The sequence below is a fragment of the Coturnix japonica genome, chromosome 2, assembly GCF_054131305.1.
Source record: "Coturnix japonica strain WE chromosome 2, WE-NBRP24, whole genome shotgun sequence".
Lineage (NCBI taxonomy): Eukaryota > Metazoa > Chordata > Aves > Galliformes > Phasianidae > Coturnix > Coturnix japonica.
In genome coordinates this window covers 7,252,859-7,270,492 of record NC_140664.1, presented here as the reverse complement: position 1 = coordinate 7,270,492, position 17,634 = coordinate 7,252,859, and the positions used below count along the sequence as shown (strand labels likewise).

The 17,634-nt window shown below is 40.3% G+C and overlaps 2 protein-coding genes across 18 annotated transcripts in view; both read left to right on the top strand.

Annotated features, from left to right (window-relative positions):
* Window positions 1-2,511, top strand: part of PHF20L1 (PHD finger protein 20 like 1) — a 47,718-nt gene extending 45,207 nt beyond the window's left edge. For 15 of the 17 annotated variants that reach the window (XM_015856307.3, XM_085536952.1, XM_085536949.1 and 12 more), the window contains one exon: window positions 391-2,511. In XM_015856307.3, the coding sequence (XP_015711793.2) occupies window positions 391-533 (143 nt within the window). In that variant the 3' untranslated portion in view covers window positions 534-2,511. The remainder of the gene's footprint in view (window positions 1-390) is intronic. The other 2 variants (XM_085536956.1, XM_085536953.1) reach the window with 1 other exon arrangement.
* Window positions 2,512-8,674: 6,163 nt separating this feature from the next.
* Window positions 8,675-17,634, top strand: part of TG (thyroglobulin) — a gene marked incomplete at its 5' end in the record, with an annotated part of 130,564 nt that continues 121,604 nt past the window's right edge. Inside the window, 7 exons of the mRNA XM_015856299.3 lie at window positions 8,675-8,699; window positions 11,051-11,159; window positions 12,041-12,138; window positions 12,582-12,785; window positions 13,070-13,229; window positions 16,061-16,167; window positions 16,361-16,504. Coding sequence (XP_015711785.3) covers window positions 8,675-8,699; window positions 11,051-11,159; window positions 12,041-12,138; window positions 12,582-12,785; window positions 13,070-13,229; window positions 16,061-16,167; window positions 16,361-16,504 — 847 coding nt within the window. The remainder of the gene's footprint in view (window positions 8,700-11,050; window positions 11,160-12,040; window positions 12,139-12,581; window positions 12,786-13,069; window positions 13,230-16,060; window positions 16,168-16,360; window positions 16,505-17,634) is intronic.

The window sequence follows — 17,634 nt, the reverse complement described above, 5'->3', positions numbered from 1 at the left end:
AAAAACATTTGAGACTGGGAACCTTTTATGTAGCCTGAACCTTATAACTAGGAGCATGATTAAGTGACAGAAGTGAACCTAGAACTGTAGTGATTTTAACATTCCTAGTCTGCTTTTTCTGTTGGAGATCTATCATGGATAGAAGGCACAGGACTGAAGTTTCTTTATTGTGTGTAGACAGTAAATCATTAGCCTAGGCTGTACTTTGCTCTTGGGTATCTACAGTAACAATCAAATTAGAAGATATGTTTGATTTGTTGGAAAAATCACAGCCTCGGTATTTTTTCCCTTCTCATTAAAGATAAAATATTCGAGAAAGGTTTAACTGTTCTTAAAATTGTTTCTCGGAGACTTATTCTGATCAATTTCTTCTTCATTTTCTTTTTGTAGTTTTAGAAAGCTGGCTTGATTTCACTGGAGAACTGGAGCCACCAGATCCTTTAGCAAGATTGCCTCAGCTGAAGCGACGTATTAAACAGCTCTTACTTGACATGGGGAAAGTACAGCAAATAGCAACGCTTTGTTCTGTATGACAAAAGGAAGAATAAAGAAATAAAAATAGGTTCTCTACGGTGAATTTTCTTACTAGCCACAAAGACTAATAGGAAGACAGCAAAAAGCCGAGCGTTTATATTGTTCTTTGATGATTGCATAAATAGCCTAAAGTTTTAGGGAGTGGAGAGGAATCCTAGAGTAAGCAATCTGTTATACTGAAAATCTAAATATTCATGTCCAAACCTTAAAATATGATGTGTTACGCACTGAGAAATGTTTGTATCTCAGTATGACAAACAAAGAATCTTCTGCATACAGGAAAGCTGAGCAAAATCTCTTCAAAGAACAATTCTGCTGTTTTGAAACATCTGGTGGAAAATTCTAAATTCATGGAATTCAGCTGCCTAAAAAATTTTGAACTGCGTTTTTACAAAATTCTTCTCATCAATAAAAGACACAGAGAGATCTGCATCCTCTCTACAAGAGAAGTTTATAGATGATTTTCTTTTCTCATGAATGTTCAGGAAAGTGAGCATATTAGCTTTGATTTTGAAAGAAGCTACTTGTCACAGTCTCCTTTTCAAAGTATTTTTTTAAATAAAAAAACTTTATTACAGCACCCTTAGGCTCCTTTAAAATGTGAGTGGCAAACCGTGGTCAGATGTGCCAAATAATGTTACAACCACTGGAATGAGATTTTCATTATGGCTTACATGAAGGTTATTTCCATATTCCTACTTGGTGCCAGCAATCCATCCAAAATTATATCTAGTTTATATTTTTTATGTTCTCTGGGGAGTATTCAGGATTTAAAGTACAATTTTTTTCTTGTCCTGGGTAGCTCTGTTCCGGTGTTACTTCACCATCCTCAGCTGGGATGAGGAATGACAAGAGCAGTGAAATGGTCTGTGGCTGTCGGTATGCTGAACCACTAGGATAATTATTGCAATATACATTATACAACAAAACTTCCAGCTTCAGTAAATGCAACATCATGAAACCAAAGGCAACCTAGTTGTTCTGTTTGCTTCTGCTGATTTTTGAGCCCATGGCTTTTCCCGTGCTTATAAGTTGCCGCTGTACCCCAGTGCTACGTGCATACTTGTATGTGCGTGTATATGTGTACACATACACATATACATTTATACATACTATATACATTTATATCTACACATCTATTTTTTTTTCTCAATAGACTATAAGAACTGGTGGTTAACATAAAACGTTACCTTTTAACAAACAGTTTCTAAAATTGAAAATAATGTATGTACAGGTTTTGAAATTTGTAAGATATGACTGTTAAAAGGAGGCTATTTAACTGAAGACAAAGATACTTGAACATTTTATGCCTCGCATCTGTTTATCAGTTCTAGTTATCTGTATAAATGCATTTTAGAACCGATAGACAGGTAAACTTGAATTTAACTTTTGATAAGAGTACAAGCCACTGTACATTCAAAAATTATTTAAATTTGCAAACACACTGTTCTATATGTAAGGTACTGTATGTAAAACTGTTTATTAAAACTATTCTGCGTACTCTACATTTTCAACTTTTCTTCCTGATCTACATACAAATGTGTATTATAATCATGTACAGACATCAGAAGTTCTTGGAATGCCTTTTTGAGGATTCATAACATTGAAAAATGTGCCAAAGATGGTTTAACTGGGAAAGACACTGCAACCTGTGCACTGAACTTTTGTGATATAAGCATCATTGAGACAGTAGCGTGGCTGCTATAAAAGAAAAACACCCTTTCCTGACATTTCTTGTCCGTCTGTCATGTCTGAAGTTATCGCTTTTGATGTCCAAAATGAAGTGTAAGCCCAAGTCACAGAGTGGTTGCTATTCCAAACACATCGCCACATCAAGCTTATAAGGAGGTATTGTAGAACCATGTGATAACATTGAAGATAACTGTAGAATCACGATTGGCAGCTTTGAAATACAACAGGAGGAGTTGTTGACTTTTTTATAACAGCTGTTAATAAAGAAAATATTCTGATGTGTTATATAGTTGGATACTTAATGGCTTAAAACAATGTGAATAGCCGAGTGACCTATTTGCTTTTAGGTATGTGAGACTCTTATATGTTATTCACTTGCTGCATATCCTTGAATGTGTTGCTGCGTGAACTGTATAAGAGAAGTGGAATCCAGCTGGCTTACTTTGAAGGAAAGTGGAGTGTATTTACAAGCTTATGCAGCATACACTGCAGTGATACTATGCAGTGTGTGTGATACAATAAACTAGAAATATTATGGAAGGTGGAGGTGAACTAAGAAATTCCAGGTGAGAGGAATGAGATTATTTTGTTAGTGCAGAGGTGGGGAAAAGGTATTTGAAAAGGAAGTCATAAGTTCAGAGCTAAAATTGCCTGTGCAGCTTTCACTTCTGTCTGTGTATGCAGTAGCCTAAATGTACCTGAGTACTCAACTTTATCTCTGAGGATCCTGCCTGATTCAGGATGGACTCTACTTACCAAAACAACATCTTATTAACGTTTGTTTATCTTCACTTCCTGTGTAGTCAGTCATTATTAGATATGTACCTTGCAAACATTCACAACTTGTAAGAAAATGTACTTACGGGCAGTGCTGTGATGCACTGTCTACTGCTTGAGTGCTTCACAAACTTGTCTGACTTCTCTTTCAAATTGCAGTGTTAGTCTCTGACACCTGAAGATCAGTTTTGGCCCTGGTTTCTCAATTACTCATGTCAATAGGATGCTTTTGGAACATCCTATGTTTTAAAGACAAGTCAGGTGCCATAAAATGACTGAATGTTATGTACAGAATATAACCTACAATTGATTGCTTAACTCATTTGCCAGTCAAACCTGATGTGATCTGGTTCATATAAACATGTCTTCTTAATGGGCCTTATCGAGAGAATCATTTTTCTTTATGCATTATTTTCAGTCTGTTTTCCTGCTTCCTCACTAATCCAAGTATCTACACACAATCTATTTACAGCATCGCTTACCTGGACAGCGATTTCAGTTTCTTGTGATGGTTGATGAAGGAGGCAGAGGAGAAAATAGTAGTTGGTGGTGTTGTGCCACCTGTTTGTGATACATCTGTGCAGAGAAGTAAGATTCAGTTGTTAAATTTTTAGCCTCCCCTTATAATTTGTTAGAAAAAAAGAAGAAAATTAAAGGGAAATATCCCATTACCTCTTATGAGGTACAATACTAAATGGCAAACTTGTGAAGCCTTGAAATGCTGAACTCTGTCAGAAATCTGCCCGCCTGTTTTCTGTCCTGGAGGTATCAGGAGTGATTCATTTTAAACCTTTCTTCCTGTGACAATATTGAAGGCTTTCTATCAGGATTTCTAAGCTGGAATGATGGACATCAGTATTACAGTCATAAATGAAGCACAAGCTTGGTGATGTATGTAGCCTCTAGTACATGTTTTCTCATGACACTGCAGTTATAAAATGGAGGAAATGCATTGGAAGATAATTCCTATAATACTTTCCTTGGATAACTGTAGGGAAGCTAATTCCCCTATTTTAGATATTCTGGACTTCAGTGTGTATGTATTTGTTCAGATGTGGAGTGTTAAACAGCTGCAGAACTATTATTTTTCTTAGGAGATGAACTGCAGTTTCCTAGTAGATTTCTTTGCTGACTTGCAAAGAACTGAAGCTGTTTTTTTTCCATTGGTGCAGAACTCTTACAGAGCAGCCATCGCCCTGCTGATTAATGTCTGAGTTTCTCCTTGCTCTTGAGCTCCTTGTTTTTTTCCTAGTAATACAGAGATACTGATGTGTGAAGGGGGTGGGTGCAACTGTGCCATCTGTTTGCAAATGATACCTGCCTTTGCCGTGTCGGTTTAGAAGACTGGAACCATGTGTTTTCTCCCTGTTGCTTAATAACATTGCAATCTGTCAGCTTTAATTTCAGAGTGCTTATTAAGATCAGAGCTTAATCACTCTCTAAATGTCCTTTGCTATCTTTGTGTTCGATTGGCTGCTACTATTTTCTCTTATACTGAGCCTGTATTGCTATGAGCGATCACTTTATGAAGTTTTTATTATGTTGCTATGTCCTCAGTATAGGGGCCTGCCTTCAGCAATAAGGATTATACACTGTGTGTATACCTGTTAAATATGGAAGCATGTAACGACTGTGAAAATACGCAGCACAAAGAGCATTTTGAGCATTTGGCAGCCATTTTGCACCAACTGAACAACTCAAATGAAAAAGTAGAGACCACGTGGAGGAAATGAACTAGCATGAAAGGTCCTTCAGGAGTGAATCTCACTTTTTATACATGCTGATAGATGAGCCACAGACTGAATAACTCCAGTTAGGTTAACTGCTCTTTACTTCAACCAGCAGCTTCCTTTGCTGCACAGCTGGCGAGAGCTGCCTTGTTCAGCTTGCAGCCATGAGCATCAGAGCATTGCTGCCAAAAGCTCTGAGGCAGCAGTGTGCTATTACAAAATCTTATAAGAGATATGTGAAGTACTTTTTTCTGTGATTTATTTTTTATAATAGCAATAATGTTGGCTGCATTCTAATACAATAAAGGTCGTTGAGATTGTTATGTGCCTGGGTTCCCATTCAGTGGACTTCACTTTTAGTGAGTTAATGAATGTATGCACTTAAAATCACTAGGGAATCTTTGGTGGTGTGTTTAGCTTGTAGTAAATAAACTGCATACTGCCACAGATATTTTTATTTGTACGGATCTGAAAGCTTTAGGGAATCTTCAGTTGTATCTTAGCCCATAGCCAAGTTATGTAATCAGTGAATTATTTGCGATACTGAGTGCTTTTTGAAAGGGTAGATAACTGCAGGACAAGGGGAAGTGGTTTTAAGTTGAAGGAGGGAAGATTTAGGTTGTGTGTCGGGGGGAAGATCTTTACTATGACAGTGGTGAGGTGCTGGAACAGGCTGCCCAGAGAGGCTTTGGGTGCCCCATCCCTGGAGGTGTTCAAGGCCAGGTTGGATGGGGCCCTGGGCAGCCTGGTCTGGTATTAAATGTGGAGGTTGGTGGCCCTGCCTGTGGCAGAGGGGTTGGAGCATCATGATCCCTGAGGTCCCTTATAACCCAGGGCATTCTGTGATTCTATGATGATGATTCTCTTACTGAGCGTCAAAGTAATTGCAAGGTTTTTATGTTCCTGAGTTACTTCAGTGTTTTAACAGTTTCAAGGTTTAAGTTTTGCAGTGAATTGTCTTGGAATACATTGTCTTTTAACAATTTAAGAGATACAGTGACACTCTTGTTTCTCTGAACATCATTACAAAAGAACATCAGTGCATTGTACTGATTTCTTTTATATTTATATTGCCTATAAATGATTGTTCAGGACTTTACTGTTGTAGAAGACAAATTCACAAACAGTGCTGAGGAAGTTACTGTCATAGTTGTGTTGTGGACTGGGGCAAAATGGTAAGCATTGAAAATGAAAAAAAATCAGGCAGAATCTGAGTGAGATGCTAATACACAGAAACTGTTGAGTTGTTCACATAACAGAAAGAATGTTATAATCTTGAACGTGTAAAAAGTGAACCACTAGATGTAACGTTAGCAAAGGCACCATCTCAAAGCTGTCTCTCAAAGAACACAAAGACAAATTCAGATCTTGGAGTAATATGTGATCTGCTGTTTTCTTGTCCTGAGTCAGATCAAGGATCCAGCTGCCTCAGTATCTTGTTTTAGACAGAAGGTCAGTGCAAGCATCTGTAGAAATATATCTGACTATACAGGCTCTATGCAAATTGATCTTTGCCTTGTGATATGGTTCATCTCTGGATAACAAAAGTTCCCTAAATCAAAGTCTTTATAAAGATTTATCAGTTTTGTCAGACATTGATACAGATCTGTTCTCCATGAGTTCGTTTAATCCACTGTTCTCCATTTGTCTTTTTTCACCTCCGTAACAAACAGAAGACAGAAAAAATTAAACAGCTTTTTGTATGCAGGACTTGGATTTCTCCTTAGATTTGCTTTCCGTCTTCACTGACTGTATGCTGTTGTATCCAGAGCAGGTTAAGTATTGTATTATCAGGGAGAAAAAAAAAGATTTTGTCCTACCAGAAATTCAGCGCCTTTTAGTACGAATGGGGAAGTTTTCTGTTTTCTCGTGGTTTTTAGTTTTCATCTGCCGAATATTGGATCTTAGCATACAGTTCTATCCATTGCTTGGTGGTAGGTGGATGGTTGTACACAATGATCTTGGAGATCTTTTCAAACCTTGGTGATTCTGTGATTCTAGCAGGCAAATGGGAATAGAACAGAACAGGAAGAAAAATGAGAAGTCCTCTTCCTGCTTTTCTTTTAGTGTTCTGGTATATCCCTGTTGTACTTTTAACTTAAAGAATGTGAGAAGTGTCTCAAACGTCCAGTATCTGCTGAAGCAGCGCATTCTTTTTCTTCTGATCTTCTGATTTTTTATCACTTTCTGCATTTTTGCCACTTTGTGAGGATTTAATTAACGATAATTGCCAAAATCATGTGAAGATGTTTGAAATAAGATCCTTCTGCTTGGGAAGAAATGTACTTGTGCTCACAAATACAGGAGAAGTAAGTTGTTAAAGAATGGCATGATTTCTATGCTGTGTTCTTGAAACATAGGAGAAGATGGGCCAATATTTTATCCCAGTTCAGCACAGACCATGAATTGAAAATAAATGAAATATGTGATATGGGCATCATCTGACAAAGCTTTCAGTTCTTAAAATCGCTACTTCCAACTCACTGCCTCATTCAGATGTCTTATTTAAGCCCCATTCTGAATATAAGATTTGTTTCTCAGGCTTCAGTTTTCAGCGAAAGTAACTTTCATGTATGTACAGATGTTTGTATATTCATTTATTGGAAGCATTTACCGTTTGGCTTTTTCATATATAAATACATCACTTGCAAAAGCCTATACAATCTTTCTATTAAGAAAGTGCGCGCAAAACTGGAACACTGGATAAATGATTTGTTTCTTTATAAGATTCTGTGATTGCAATAAAAAGTTTCATCACATTGAAGTTTTTTCTTTCCCCTAACAATTATAGTCTAGATTAAGTTTGTTTTTTGTTGGTTTTTTGTTTTTTGTTGGTTTTTTTTTTTTTTTTTTTTTTTGCTAACGTCTACAACACATGAAACCCTCATTTCCAGCACTAAAGCAATGATTTTAAAGACAAACTAATGTTAAGGCCATATTAGCTGCAGGGACCTTTTCCATTTGCTCCTTTTTCACACTTCAGTGCTGAGCTAATTTGAGATGTTCTTCCATCTTGTCTCAGGCACTAAAAATAGAGCTTAATACAGTTGTCCCTGCACTGAAGGGAATGTTATGCACTGAGGATTTTCTTAATTAGAATTTGACCAACCATAGACCACAAGTGCTTTATTTTTCCTCTGAAGACTGGATTGCATAGAGTGTTGTGTAAACTACCTGTTTTATTTATATTTTTTGAATCCATGGCCCATTGAATCCCACTGAACTTGCATGTGATGCACGTCTAAAAGTGGTTCTAAGGACACCAGTCGCCAGAACGCTATCTCCCACTTGATCTTTGAAGAGATTTTTAAGCCTTGGCTGTTCTTCCCCCCAGCATAGTTAGTTTTCTGTTTTTTTTAAAGAAATAAGAGCAGTCATGAGAATCAGTGCTGTGTAGGTATTGTCAGTTTCTAGATGTGTAGATATTTGCACATTGCTTCTTTCTATTAATAGTTCTTAGAGGACTCCTTCGTTTGCTGTCTGTCTTAGCTTGTTACCAACTAATGACCTTTGGTGGTCAGCAAAGAAAGAGGAAGAAAGTGAATTACATGGGGAATCAATCATAGAATGGTTTGCATTGGAAGGGACCTTTAAAGTCATCTAGTTCCAACTCCCTGCTGTATGCAGGGACACCTCCCCATAGGAAGGAGCAGTACGGGGCTCTTTCAAGTTATGGCAAATAATTGTATGCATTTTGATTCATTGGCTAAACGCCGTCCTGTGAACAGCAATAAATGTGCTGCTGTGTTTTCTGTTTTGATTGTCTAGTCCCATCACCAACCTGTCACCATCGTGCCCACTAAAGCCTGTCCCTGTGAGTGCCACATCTGCACGTTTCCTGAACACCAGGAGTCTCCATGAGGGACAGTGACTATCTGGGGTTCTTCACACAATGTGGCCCAAGAAAGCCAAAGATTGGATACCCATGCAGTAGGACTTAAAGAGGTCTACAGCACAATCTCAAAGGTACTTGAGTCACCATCACCAATGGGTGCTGTCTTGGTTGGCTAGAGGGTATTGGACTTGTTGCTGGACTCTCCCATACTCACGAATCACAAATAAAAGTGCTGTTGTCACTTTTTTCTTTGCTGATATCAACTTAATTCCAACCTCAGAGGTGCGCTTCTGTTACAGTTAAGCTAATTCTTCTGGGCCTGGTTGCCCAGATAGCTTTGCAGAAGTGAAAGCAAGTTCTTGTAATTCCTAGTGCAGGTAAATGCTGTCAGTCATTAGTGGTGGATCAGTAAGAAATGATGCTCTGCAGTCAAGTAAATAATGTTTCTGAAGTGTTTTGGGTTCAGCGTCTTGGTTGCAATAAATAACCCCAAAACTGACTTCTGAGAACAAGCTTTAATTGTTACACATGTGTATTTCCTTGGAAGATAAGGCCTCAGAAGCTAAGCTACTTCCAGCAAATGCTTGCACCTCAGCACAGGTGACAACTGGCATGGGGCCATGTCAACATACATAACACGTGTTGATGTAACTTCAGCCCAAAGCCAGCCTCTGTGACTGCTGTTTGTTCTCCTTTCCAATGACTGGCCCCTGTAGTGCTCCCTGGAGAGGGGTGACAACTTGCTGACGGAAACCATGAGGGTAGTTCCAGGTGAATGCACCTCTTGTAGTTTTCTCAGGAACATCGTATGCGTCACTCACCCAATTCTATGCCCAATGTACCAGCACACAAGTGAACCTGTCTGAGCTATGGTTGCTATAAAAAGGCAGTTAGAGGCTGCATGCAGTGTGCAGGACACTTCAGTGGCACAGAGGGATGGAGCTGTCCCATCACATGATGGGCTTCATCCCAGCTTGCACCCTTCTGTGCTTTATTAGTATAGCAGCAGCCAATATATTTGGTAAGTATGTTCTTTTACTTTGCTCACATATAGTACTGACTGCTCCTGCAATCTTTGTGCTGTTCTGTGCATTACTCCAACTAAGGAAACAGTGAGCTTGAGTCTTTTATGTTGCGAACTTAAATGGTGGTTGTGTGATGTGCAGGCTGAGTTTGGGCTCTAGGTTAAACCCTAAACTGTGAGAGTGCCTACATGATCAAGACTGTCTGAATTTGTAACGTCTGGATTTTGTGTGGAAAAACAAAGTTTTCTGGAATACGTGATTGTCTAGAGTAGTAGCAAGAATAGAAAAGGGTGGGATGAAAGTCTTCTATTTGTGTGTCCTGTCACTGAATTTAGGCTTTATTCTCAATTGAAGATATTAGATAGCCTGAATGTTGTGCTCAGTTCTCTTTGGTCTGTTTAAAGATCTTGAGTTTGATAGTCCTGAAGGTGCAGCAGTGTAAGTCATCCTAATGTTTTAATTCAAGTGCTTTAGTGAGCTACACAAAGCTCTGTGTACAAAGGGATCTCCACAAACCTCGGAGCAACTGGCTCACTCACAGCTGAGATGGAAAGGATGTGAGGGTTCTCCATGTGTGGATAGGTGAGGTAACCTAAAATCCATTACAGTCTTGTGGCAATTTCAAGTGGGCTTAAAGGAACACCATAGAACTCACAGAAAAAGTGATCAACAGTTGTTGGGTGCACAGAAAACACCTCTGGCTCAAGTCCATGAGCTGAAAATCATGGCAAACAGTAAAGAATTCAGAATGTTTACGATGTATTTGCACTACTACAAATTCAGACCAACTTAATCTGTTCTGTAAAAGAGAGCTTAAAAAAAAAGATCACTGTTAAAGCAGCAGACAAATTTGGTTTGAATGCATTAAGAACTGACTGGAACAAGTGGTGGCTTCAGCAGCTCAAGTAGAGATTGAGAAGCGCTCCTAATACAAGCCAGGCCGATGCTAACTGCTAGATACTGCTTCTTTTTATGTCTTCCTTTTGTTAAGAAGAAATGCTTTCCTTTTTATTGAATAGCATCTGTTATTTAAGTTTATTTATAACTTCGTTGGGTTTCAATGAACAACAAACATTCAGAAACATAAATAGTGATGTCCCTCCCACTGAGGCAAAGTACTGTTCTGTGGAGGTAACCACAACAAATGATATAAACTACTCAGGTACCAGAAAGCAGTACCACATTAATATAGAACTGAGATGAATCTAATCAATTGCAGGCATGGGAAAGGGCCTTGTGAGCATCCCCATCACATGCTTATCCTGCACCTGGCAGCATTACTAGCTTGTTCTGTGCCTTTCCATGCTGTCCCATACAGAAAGGCAAAGTGAAGAAATAACCAGGGGAGGACTCGTGAACTTGGGGTTCCACTGTAATTCAATGGCACTAGCAGGGTTTTGATAAGAACAGGCTAATCATGACATCACACTTAACATTTACCTTCTTGATGCTTTCAGAGTATCAGACAGACTCTCAGCCATTGCGTCCATGCGAACTTCAGAGGGAAAAGGCTTTTACAGGAGGAGAAACCTACATTCCTCAGTGCTCAGAAGATGGCCAGTTCAGGTAACTCGTCCTTGCTGTAGTTCTGCTGTTTAATAAAGTTTCATTGCTATTTAAATTTATTGACTCAGTTTTGAAGAGCCACCCTATCAATGGGCTGGGGGGTGAAGTACTCAGAGACTGAAGAGACTTCATAGAGCCGTGTTGCAGATCCAGCCTCTCCTGAATGAATTCCCAGTTGCTGGAATTAATCTCTAAGCTAATGGGTGAATCCAAGAGTAACAGACTAATGTCTTCCCACACATACCAGTGAACACGAAAGCTGTGACCAACGTGCCTGCTGGCATAAGTGTGCTTAGCTGACTTGAGGAATTACCCACACTTCTTAAAGTTGTGCAGTTGGGTTTCTTCCAAAGACAGCAAAAGAACTAATGGTAGAATCACAGAATCTTTAGGGTTGGAACAGACTCCAGTATCACCCAGTCCAGCCATCCACAAGAGCTGCCACTCAACTGTGTGCATATATACACATTTCTTGAACACCTCCAGGGGCGGTGACTCCACCACTTCCCTGGGCAACCTGTGCCAATGCCTCACTGCTCTTTCGGAGAAGAAATGCTTCCCAGCATCCAACCTGAAACTTCCCTTGGTGCAACTTAAGGCTATTCCCTCTTGTACTATCCATGTGACTTGGGAGATGTTGAGCCCCACCTCACCACAACCTCCTGTCAGGGAGTTGTAGAGAGCGATAAGATCTATCCCAAGTCTCCACTTCTCTAGATCGAACTATCAGGTAGATCCAGAGGACTTAGCAATACAATCCTTTCTGATTCTGTTATTTGAAGTAGCCAGTACTTGAGCCTGTTTGCCATGTTTTGTGCCCCATACTGACTAAGGACTTCAGAGTTAGAAGAATAAAATCTATTCCTTGTGTTCTTCTGCAGGGTAGTTCAGTGCAGCAGAAATGGTCTTTCCTGTTGGTGCGTAGATGAGAATGGCTTCGAGGTACCTGGCAGCAAACAGAATGGATATCCCATATCTTGTAAGTCAAAGGTTTTTATCTTGTTCAAAAAATATACATATATATATTTAATTTAAATGTTTTAAGAATACATTTGAGCTGTTGAAGCAAAGTGCATCCAGACTTAGGTGGACTCTATTTTGTTGTTCCTTGCTGAATCTTTCTAGTGGAAACTCTAGTCTTTCTTTTGGGGTGATCATGGAAACTAGATATATCTGTATCATGTGGTCTGTACTCATTAACATTAACTGATCATATTCACTTATTAGTTGGAGAGCTTCAACCCTACGTATGGTGGGTTTCTGGATGCCAGTTTTCATGACCTCTACTCCATCAATATCTTGATGCCTCCTAGGTGACAAAAGCAGAAGTTTTCCCTCTCATAAAGTTCAGTTGTTTAAAAATAGATGATTCCGTGTCCAAAAACTAACTTCATCTAACAGTGTCCCTCTCTGGTGCTGCAGGCTTATCCTTCTGCCAACTGCAAAAGCAAAGAATCCTGGTGAGTGGCTACATCAACAGCAGTAGCATCTCCTACATCCCTCAGTGCCTGGACTCAGGGGCATTTGATGTGGTGCAGTGTGACGTGGAGCTGGGTCAGTGCTGGTGTGTAGACCAAGAGGGAATGGAGATTTATGGCACCAGACAGAGAGGAAAGCCAACACAATGTAAGTACTATTCAACAAAACAATGAGTTTTGTAGGGGTGGAAGGTTTGGTGTGAATGAAAGATGGTAAATAAGCAGTTTGGGCACTGTAGCCTACACTTATGGTATGGAAGCATAGGTGCTTAGTGGAGAAATTTGAATTAAGTCCCTTTTTCCTTTGGCTATAGAGAGACTACAAGACATGTATGTTTGCGTGTTCAGTGTAATGAATCTAGGTCTCCTCCAAAGCATGGGATTATTTGTAGGATGTTCAGCACTAATAAACATGACTGTTTTTCCTGTCAGGTCCAGGGACCTGTGAGATCCGAGACCGTCGCATTCTGCATGGGGTTGGGGAGAAGAGCCCACCACAGTGCTCAGAAGATGGAGAGTTTCTGCCTGTCCAATGCAAGTTTGTCAACACAACAGACATGATGGTTTTTGATCTCATTCATAATTATAACAGGTAAGAGAATAGCCTTCCAAAACAGGGAAACAAAATTCTGGTAGGCAAGATATTACTGCATTTTTTCCCCATGAAATCCTTTTGCTATAATTATGTCTCACATTATTTCCCCTTAATGAATAGTCCAAGTAAGAAGCATTTTCCTCCAAATTAAATTTGTTCTTCTGCAAAAGTTTTGTATCCCATCCCTGTCTTGTATTCAGTGTGACTTTGCACACTAGTGATTACCACTTTGGGATCTGCATTTGGGAAAGGAGCCAGGGAGACCTTTCAGATGAGCAGAAAACAGTAGATGAGATAGATGCAACAGAAAGAATGAAATTCAGATGTATAGATGAGCCAAGAGAGATAATTCCATGTGGAAGGACAGAGAGAAAAGTGGCAACACATAAAGAACAAGTTACTCATGACATTGGGAAGACTTCTGTCCATTTACACAGTGCTGGAGTTCCTCATACAGGTGAGCATGCAAGAGATAAACAGGGACGTGACATACAGACCAGCTTTAGTGATTGAAGCAAGCTGGGGGGAGACTTCAAAATGTTTGAGCGAATGCTCGTCAATGGGAGCTGGAAGCCTTTGTCCTTTGGGAGAATAAGGAATTAATGTTCGTAAAGAGAAATAAAAGCTGGGAAAGGGGAACTGCAGATAGAAGAGGTCTTGAGAAGTGGCAGTGCCTGGGCATCGCAATCAGCACATTTCTCCAGAGGAGGGCAGTGGAGTAAATGTAATGTCTTGTTCTGTCTTAGTTTGCACAGAATGAAGTAATACTTTAATATATTTTTAATATATATATATATATTTTTAACATTTTTTCTTTATGGGAGGTTTGTGTGGAAAAGATCTGCAAGACTGGGCACTTCTTGTGTCTGTGTGATGTAAATCATAACAGCAGGACCACTTCACTTCCAGCTGTCTATTTTTCTAATTGTGGCACAGAATAAATCCATAACTGTCTGATCGGAGTACCTTAGGTAGTTAATATATCTATTTTTCACCACATTCCTGTGTGTAATATTATTATCCTGCTCTATAAGCAGGTAGCAAGAATACAGAGGTGAAGTAACAAGTTCCAAAGCAAAGATAGCCTGGAATAGCCTGCCCAGGGAGGTGGTGGAGTCGCCATCCATTGTGAAGCACCTGGATAGGGAGCTAGGAGATATGGTTTAGTGGTTTTCTGTAGGTATGGTAAAGAGAGGACAGCTGGACTAGATGATCTTATAGGTCCTTTCCAACCTTGTGATTCTATGATTTTAAGAAAGAACTGTGGCAAATATAGAAATTAAACTACTATTTTAACAGTTTGGCTTCATGTTCTGATAGCTGGAGAATCTTTCTTTGTCTCCAAGAACTCATTTTTGCAATCTATGTGTCTCTTAACTCCCTCTGTAAATGGCTTCTCCACACTTTTCCAACTATTCCAGAATGGATGAGTGTGTTTTATAAAATAATGGAGAAATTTGAAATGAGTAAGGCTAAGATTTTCCTAAGGGGGAGACTTCTGGAAACAAAGATGAGCCCAGATTTTCTGCTTTACACCAGTAGTTGCCTGCTGTTGCTTCTGTTATACAGACTGTGCTCGAGTCCAACTATGCTAGGCATCTACACAGAGCAACCTTTCAATCAGGTTAAAGACCTCGGTCACTGCCTTACCCCAGTTCACTGGAGGTTCTGCCCTGTTATAGTCTTAGAATAGAATCACGGTTTATCCTGAGTTGTGAGGGATCCAAAAGGATCACTGAGTGCAACTCCTGGCTCTGCATAGGACCCCCCAAAACTCAAACCCTGCATCTGAGAGTATTGTCCAAGTATTTCTTGGGCTCTGGCAACTTGATGCTGTGGACGCTGCCACAGTGTTTCACATGGGCTTACTGTAAAATTCTTGTGCTTGTCAACTTCTTCTTGATCAGGGTGCTGAAGTGCCTTTCCTTGCTAAAAGCTTCTCTGACTCCCATCATTTTGTGAATGCCTTGAGCAGAATATCCCATTTTCTTTTTACTTGATTCTTCCAAATAAGCCACATGTGGCTGGGACATGAAGCCTTTATCGTATTTCAGTGATATGTCTCTGTAAAATAATACAGTTGTTTTGGAATGTGGTGAAAATGTCCCACTGGCCATATTGCCCCAGTCCAGCAAACAAAGTCTTCTAGAAGGTTGCATAAACCACAGATTGTCTGTCAGTTAAGATCACATTTATTATGTTATAACTCTGACCTTATTAAGTTTCCATCCTAAGCCAGTACTTTACTGGAATCTGGCTGTTGTCACTTCTGGAGTATTCTACTGGGAACTACCATTTCTTTGATGTCCAAAAGTAAGAGTCAATCTCACTTGTAATATGTTAGAAACCTTTTCTCTTGAATCCATTGAGCCATTCTCTCTGCATGAAAAAGATTAGTGATGTTTTTATCAGCTTTTATGCTTAGTTCAGCACAGAAAGCCTACACAGCATGGAGGGAAAGGGAGCAACCTGTTTGTTTAGGCACTCAGCCACATTTGTGGAAGGAGCTAATGAGCGGCTGTTGTAATAACATTAGGCCAACACGTGCCTATTCAGCTCTCTTTGGCAGGCTTTTGATGGTGAGAATAGAACTGAAAATGAATACTAGAGGTCGGGTATGTGCATAGGAAGGATAAGGAATTGTTCTGAAGGGAGATCTTATTATACTGTGCTTGGTTAAAAAGCGCAGAAGACTTGTTAGCCTACTGGAACGTGGATTTGGATCATGTTGGAGTCTGGGTGATGTTTTGTGCCAGTCAGGAGATGCTTTGTAGTTGTTGTCATTGGGCCTCCCTGGGCCCTTCACAAGATGCTGCTTTTCTTTCCAGGCTCCCAGCAGCTTTCCAAACCTTCAGCTCCTTCCGTGAGACATTCCCAGAGGTCTCTGGGTACTGCTACTGTGTGGACAGCCTGGGGAGAGAGCTTGCAGACACGGGTGAGTGCCGCCCAGCACCTCAGCTTCAGCACGTTCAGTTCCCAAGGGGAAGGACAAATAACAAGTATCAGTCTTCAGTTTAGCTTGAGATCTGAGTGCATTCTTGCAAACATGCAGACCAATTGATGTGTCCAGTGTATGGGAAAGGCAGGAGCTCTCTGATGATGTTCTCTCACTCAACTCTATTTCCTAGGCCTGGAGCTGCTGCTTGATGAAGTTTATGACACTATTTTTTCTGCACTGGAGCCTGCCCGCACGTTCACAGAGACCAGCGTGTATCGGATCCTGCAGCGACGCTTCCTGGGGGTCCAGCTGGCCACCTCTGGCCGCTTCAGATGTAAGTAGAACCCAGCTGACTCCCTGAAAACAGTATGGGAATTCTGGATTTTATATATGACAGCTGCCACTATGGAGAGTTGTTTTAATAGCCTCTTGCATTTAAGCATATAGTAAGAATTAAGCGCCTTCCACTGAAGCTGACTTTTAATCTCCACACTGTATATTCTTAGCATCATATTGTACTTAACTTACAAAGAAAGCTTTCCTGTGTGTTTGAGGTTTGCATTAATTGAAAGACAGTGAACTCAGTAAGTAAGATGCTTCCTTCCTTGCACCAGAGCCTTGCAGAACTGCCTTGCCTGGGGAGAGTTTGTATACCCTGGTGTGGTTCTTCATCCTTCTGTCCAAACTCCTCTGGTGTTGGCATCTGACCCTTATTAAGGAGTTATTGGTCAGATACCAATGGAGGTCTTCCAGCCACATGGGTCATACGGTTCTTCTATTTCTGGGACAAGCTATCATTCTGGGAGGTCTGGAAAGCATCTTCCCCATCCCAGTATTCAGTGCTGTGAAGCAGACTGTGCCTGTAGATGGAGATGGTTCACTAGGAATGAAGCTGTAACAGCCACCAGATGGAGTTGTGACCACATTCATTAGCTGCTGACTGTGATGCTTTGGTGAATTACCCAGGATTTACTCCACTACATGAAGCCAGGAATGTTAAGTGCTGCCAGGAAAGCTTCCAGACTCCATGGATGAAGGGTTTGTTCTGTTGTGATGCTCTCACTATCTCAGCCTGACAGCTGAGAAAAGTGGAAATGCTCTGGAAAGTGAGAAATGTTTAGGCTGTGGGATTGTATCCTTATTGAAAAGAGCAAAGCTTCTGCTGGAAGGGCTAAGGCTGGTATTAGAAGACCATAAGTCATATCAGAAAGTGTGCTTCTCTGCCATTCTGCCCAGTCTGACAGGAATTGAGGCTTCTGTTCCCTGCACAGGGGTGTGAAAGAAATTGATGGTCTCAGCACAAATCCCTGCAATTAGATATAGAGCTTGTTGCAGGAGCAGTACCTCATTCTCACTGGAAGCACTGGACATGTATGTATCTCTGCCTCCTGTGCTGCACATCTGTTCCTGCTGACTGCCTTTTCTTTTGCATTAAGGGCCAGAGCTTTCTGAGTGAGTGATTCC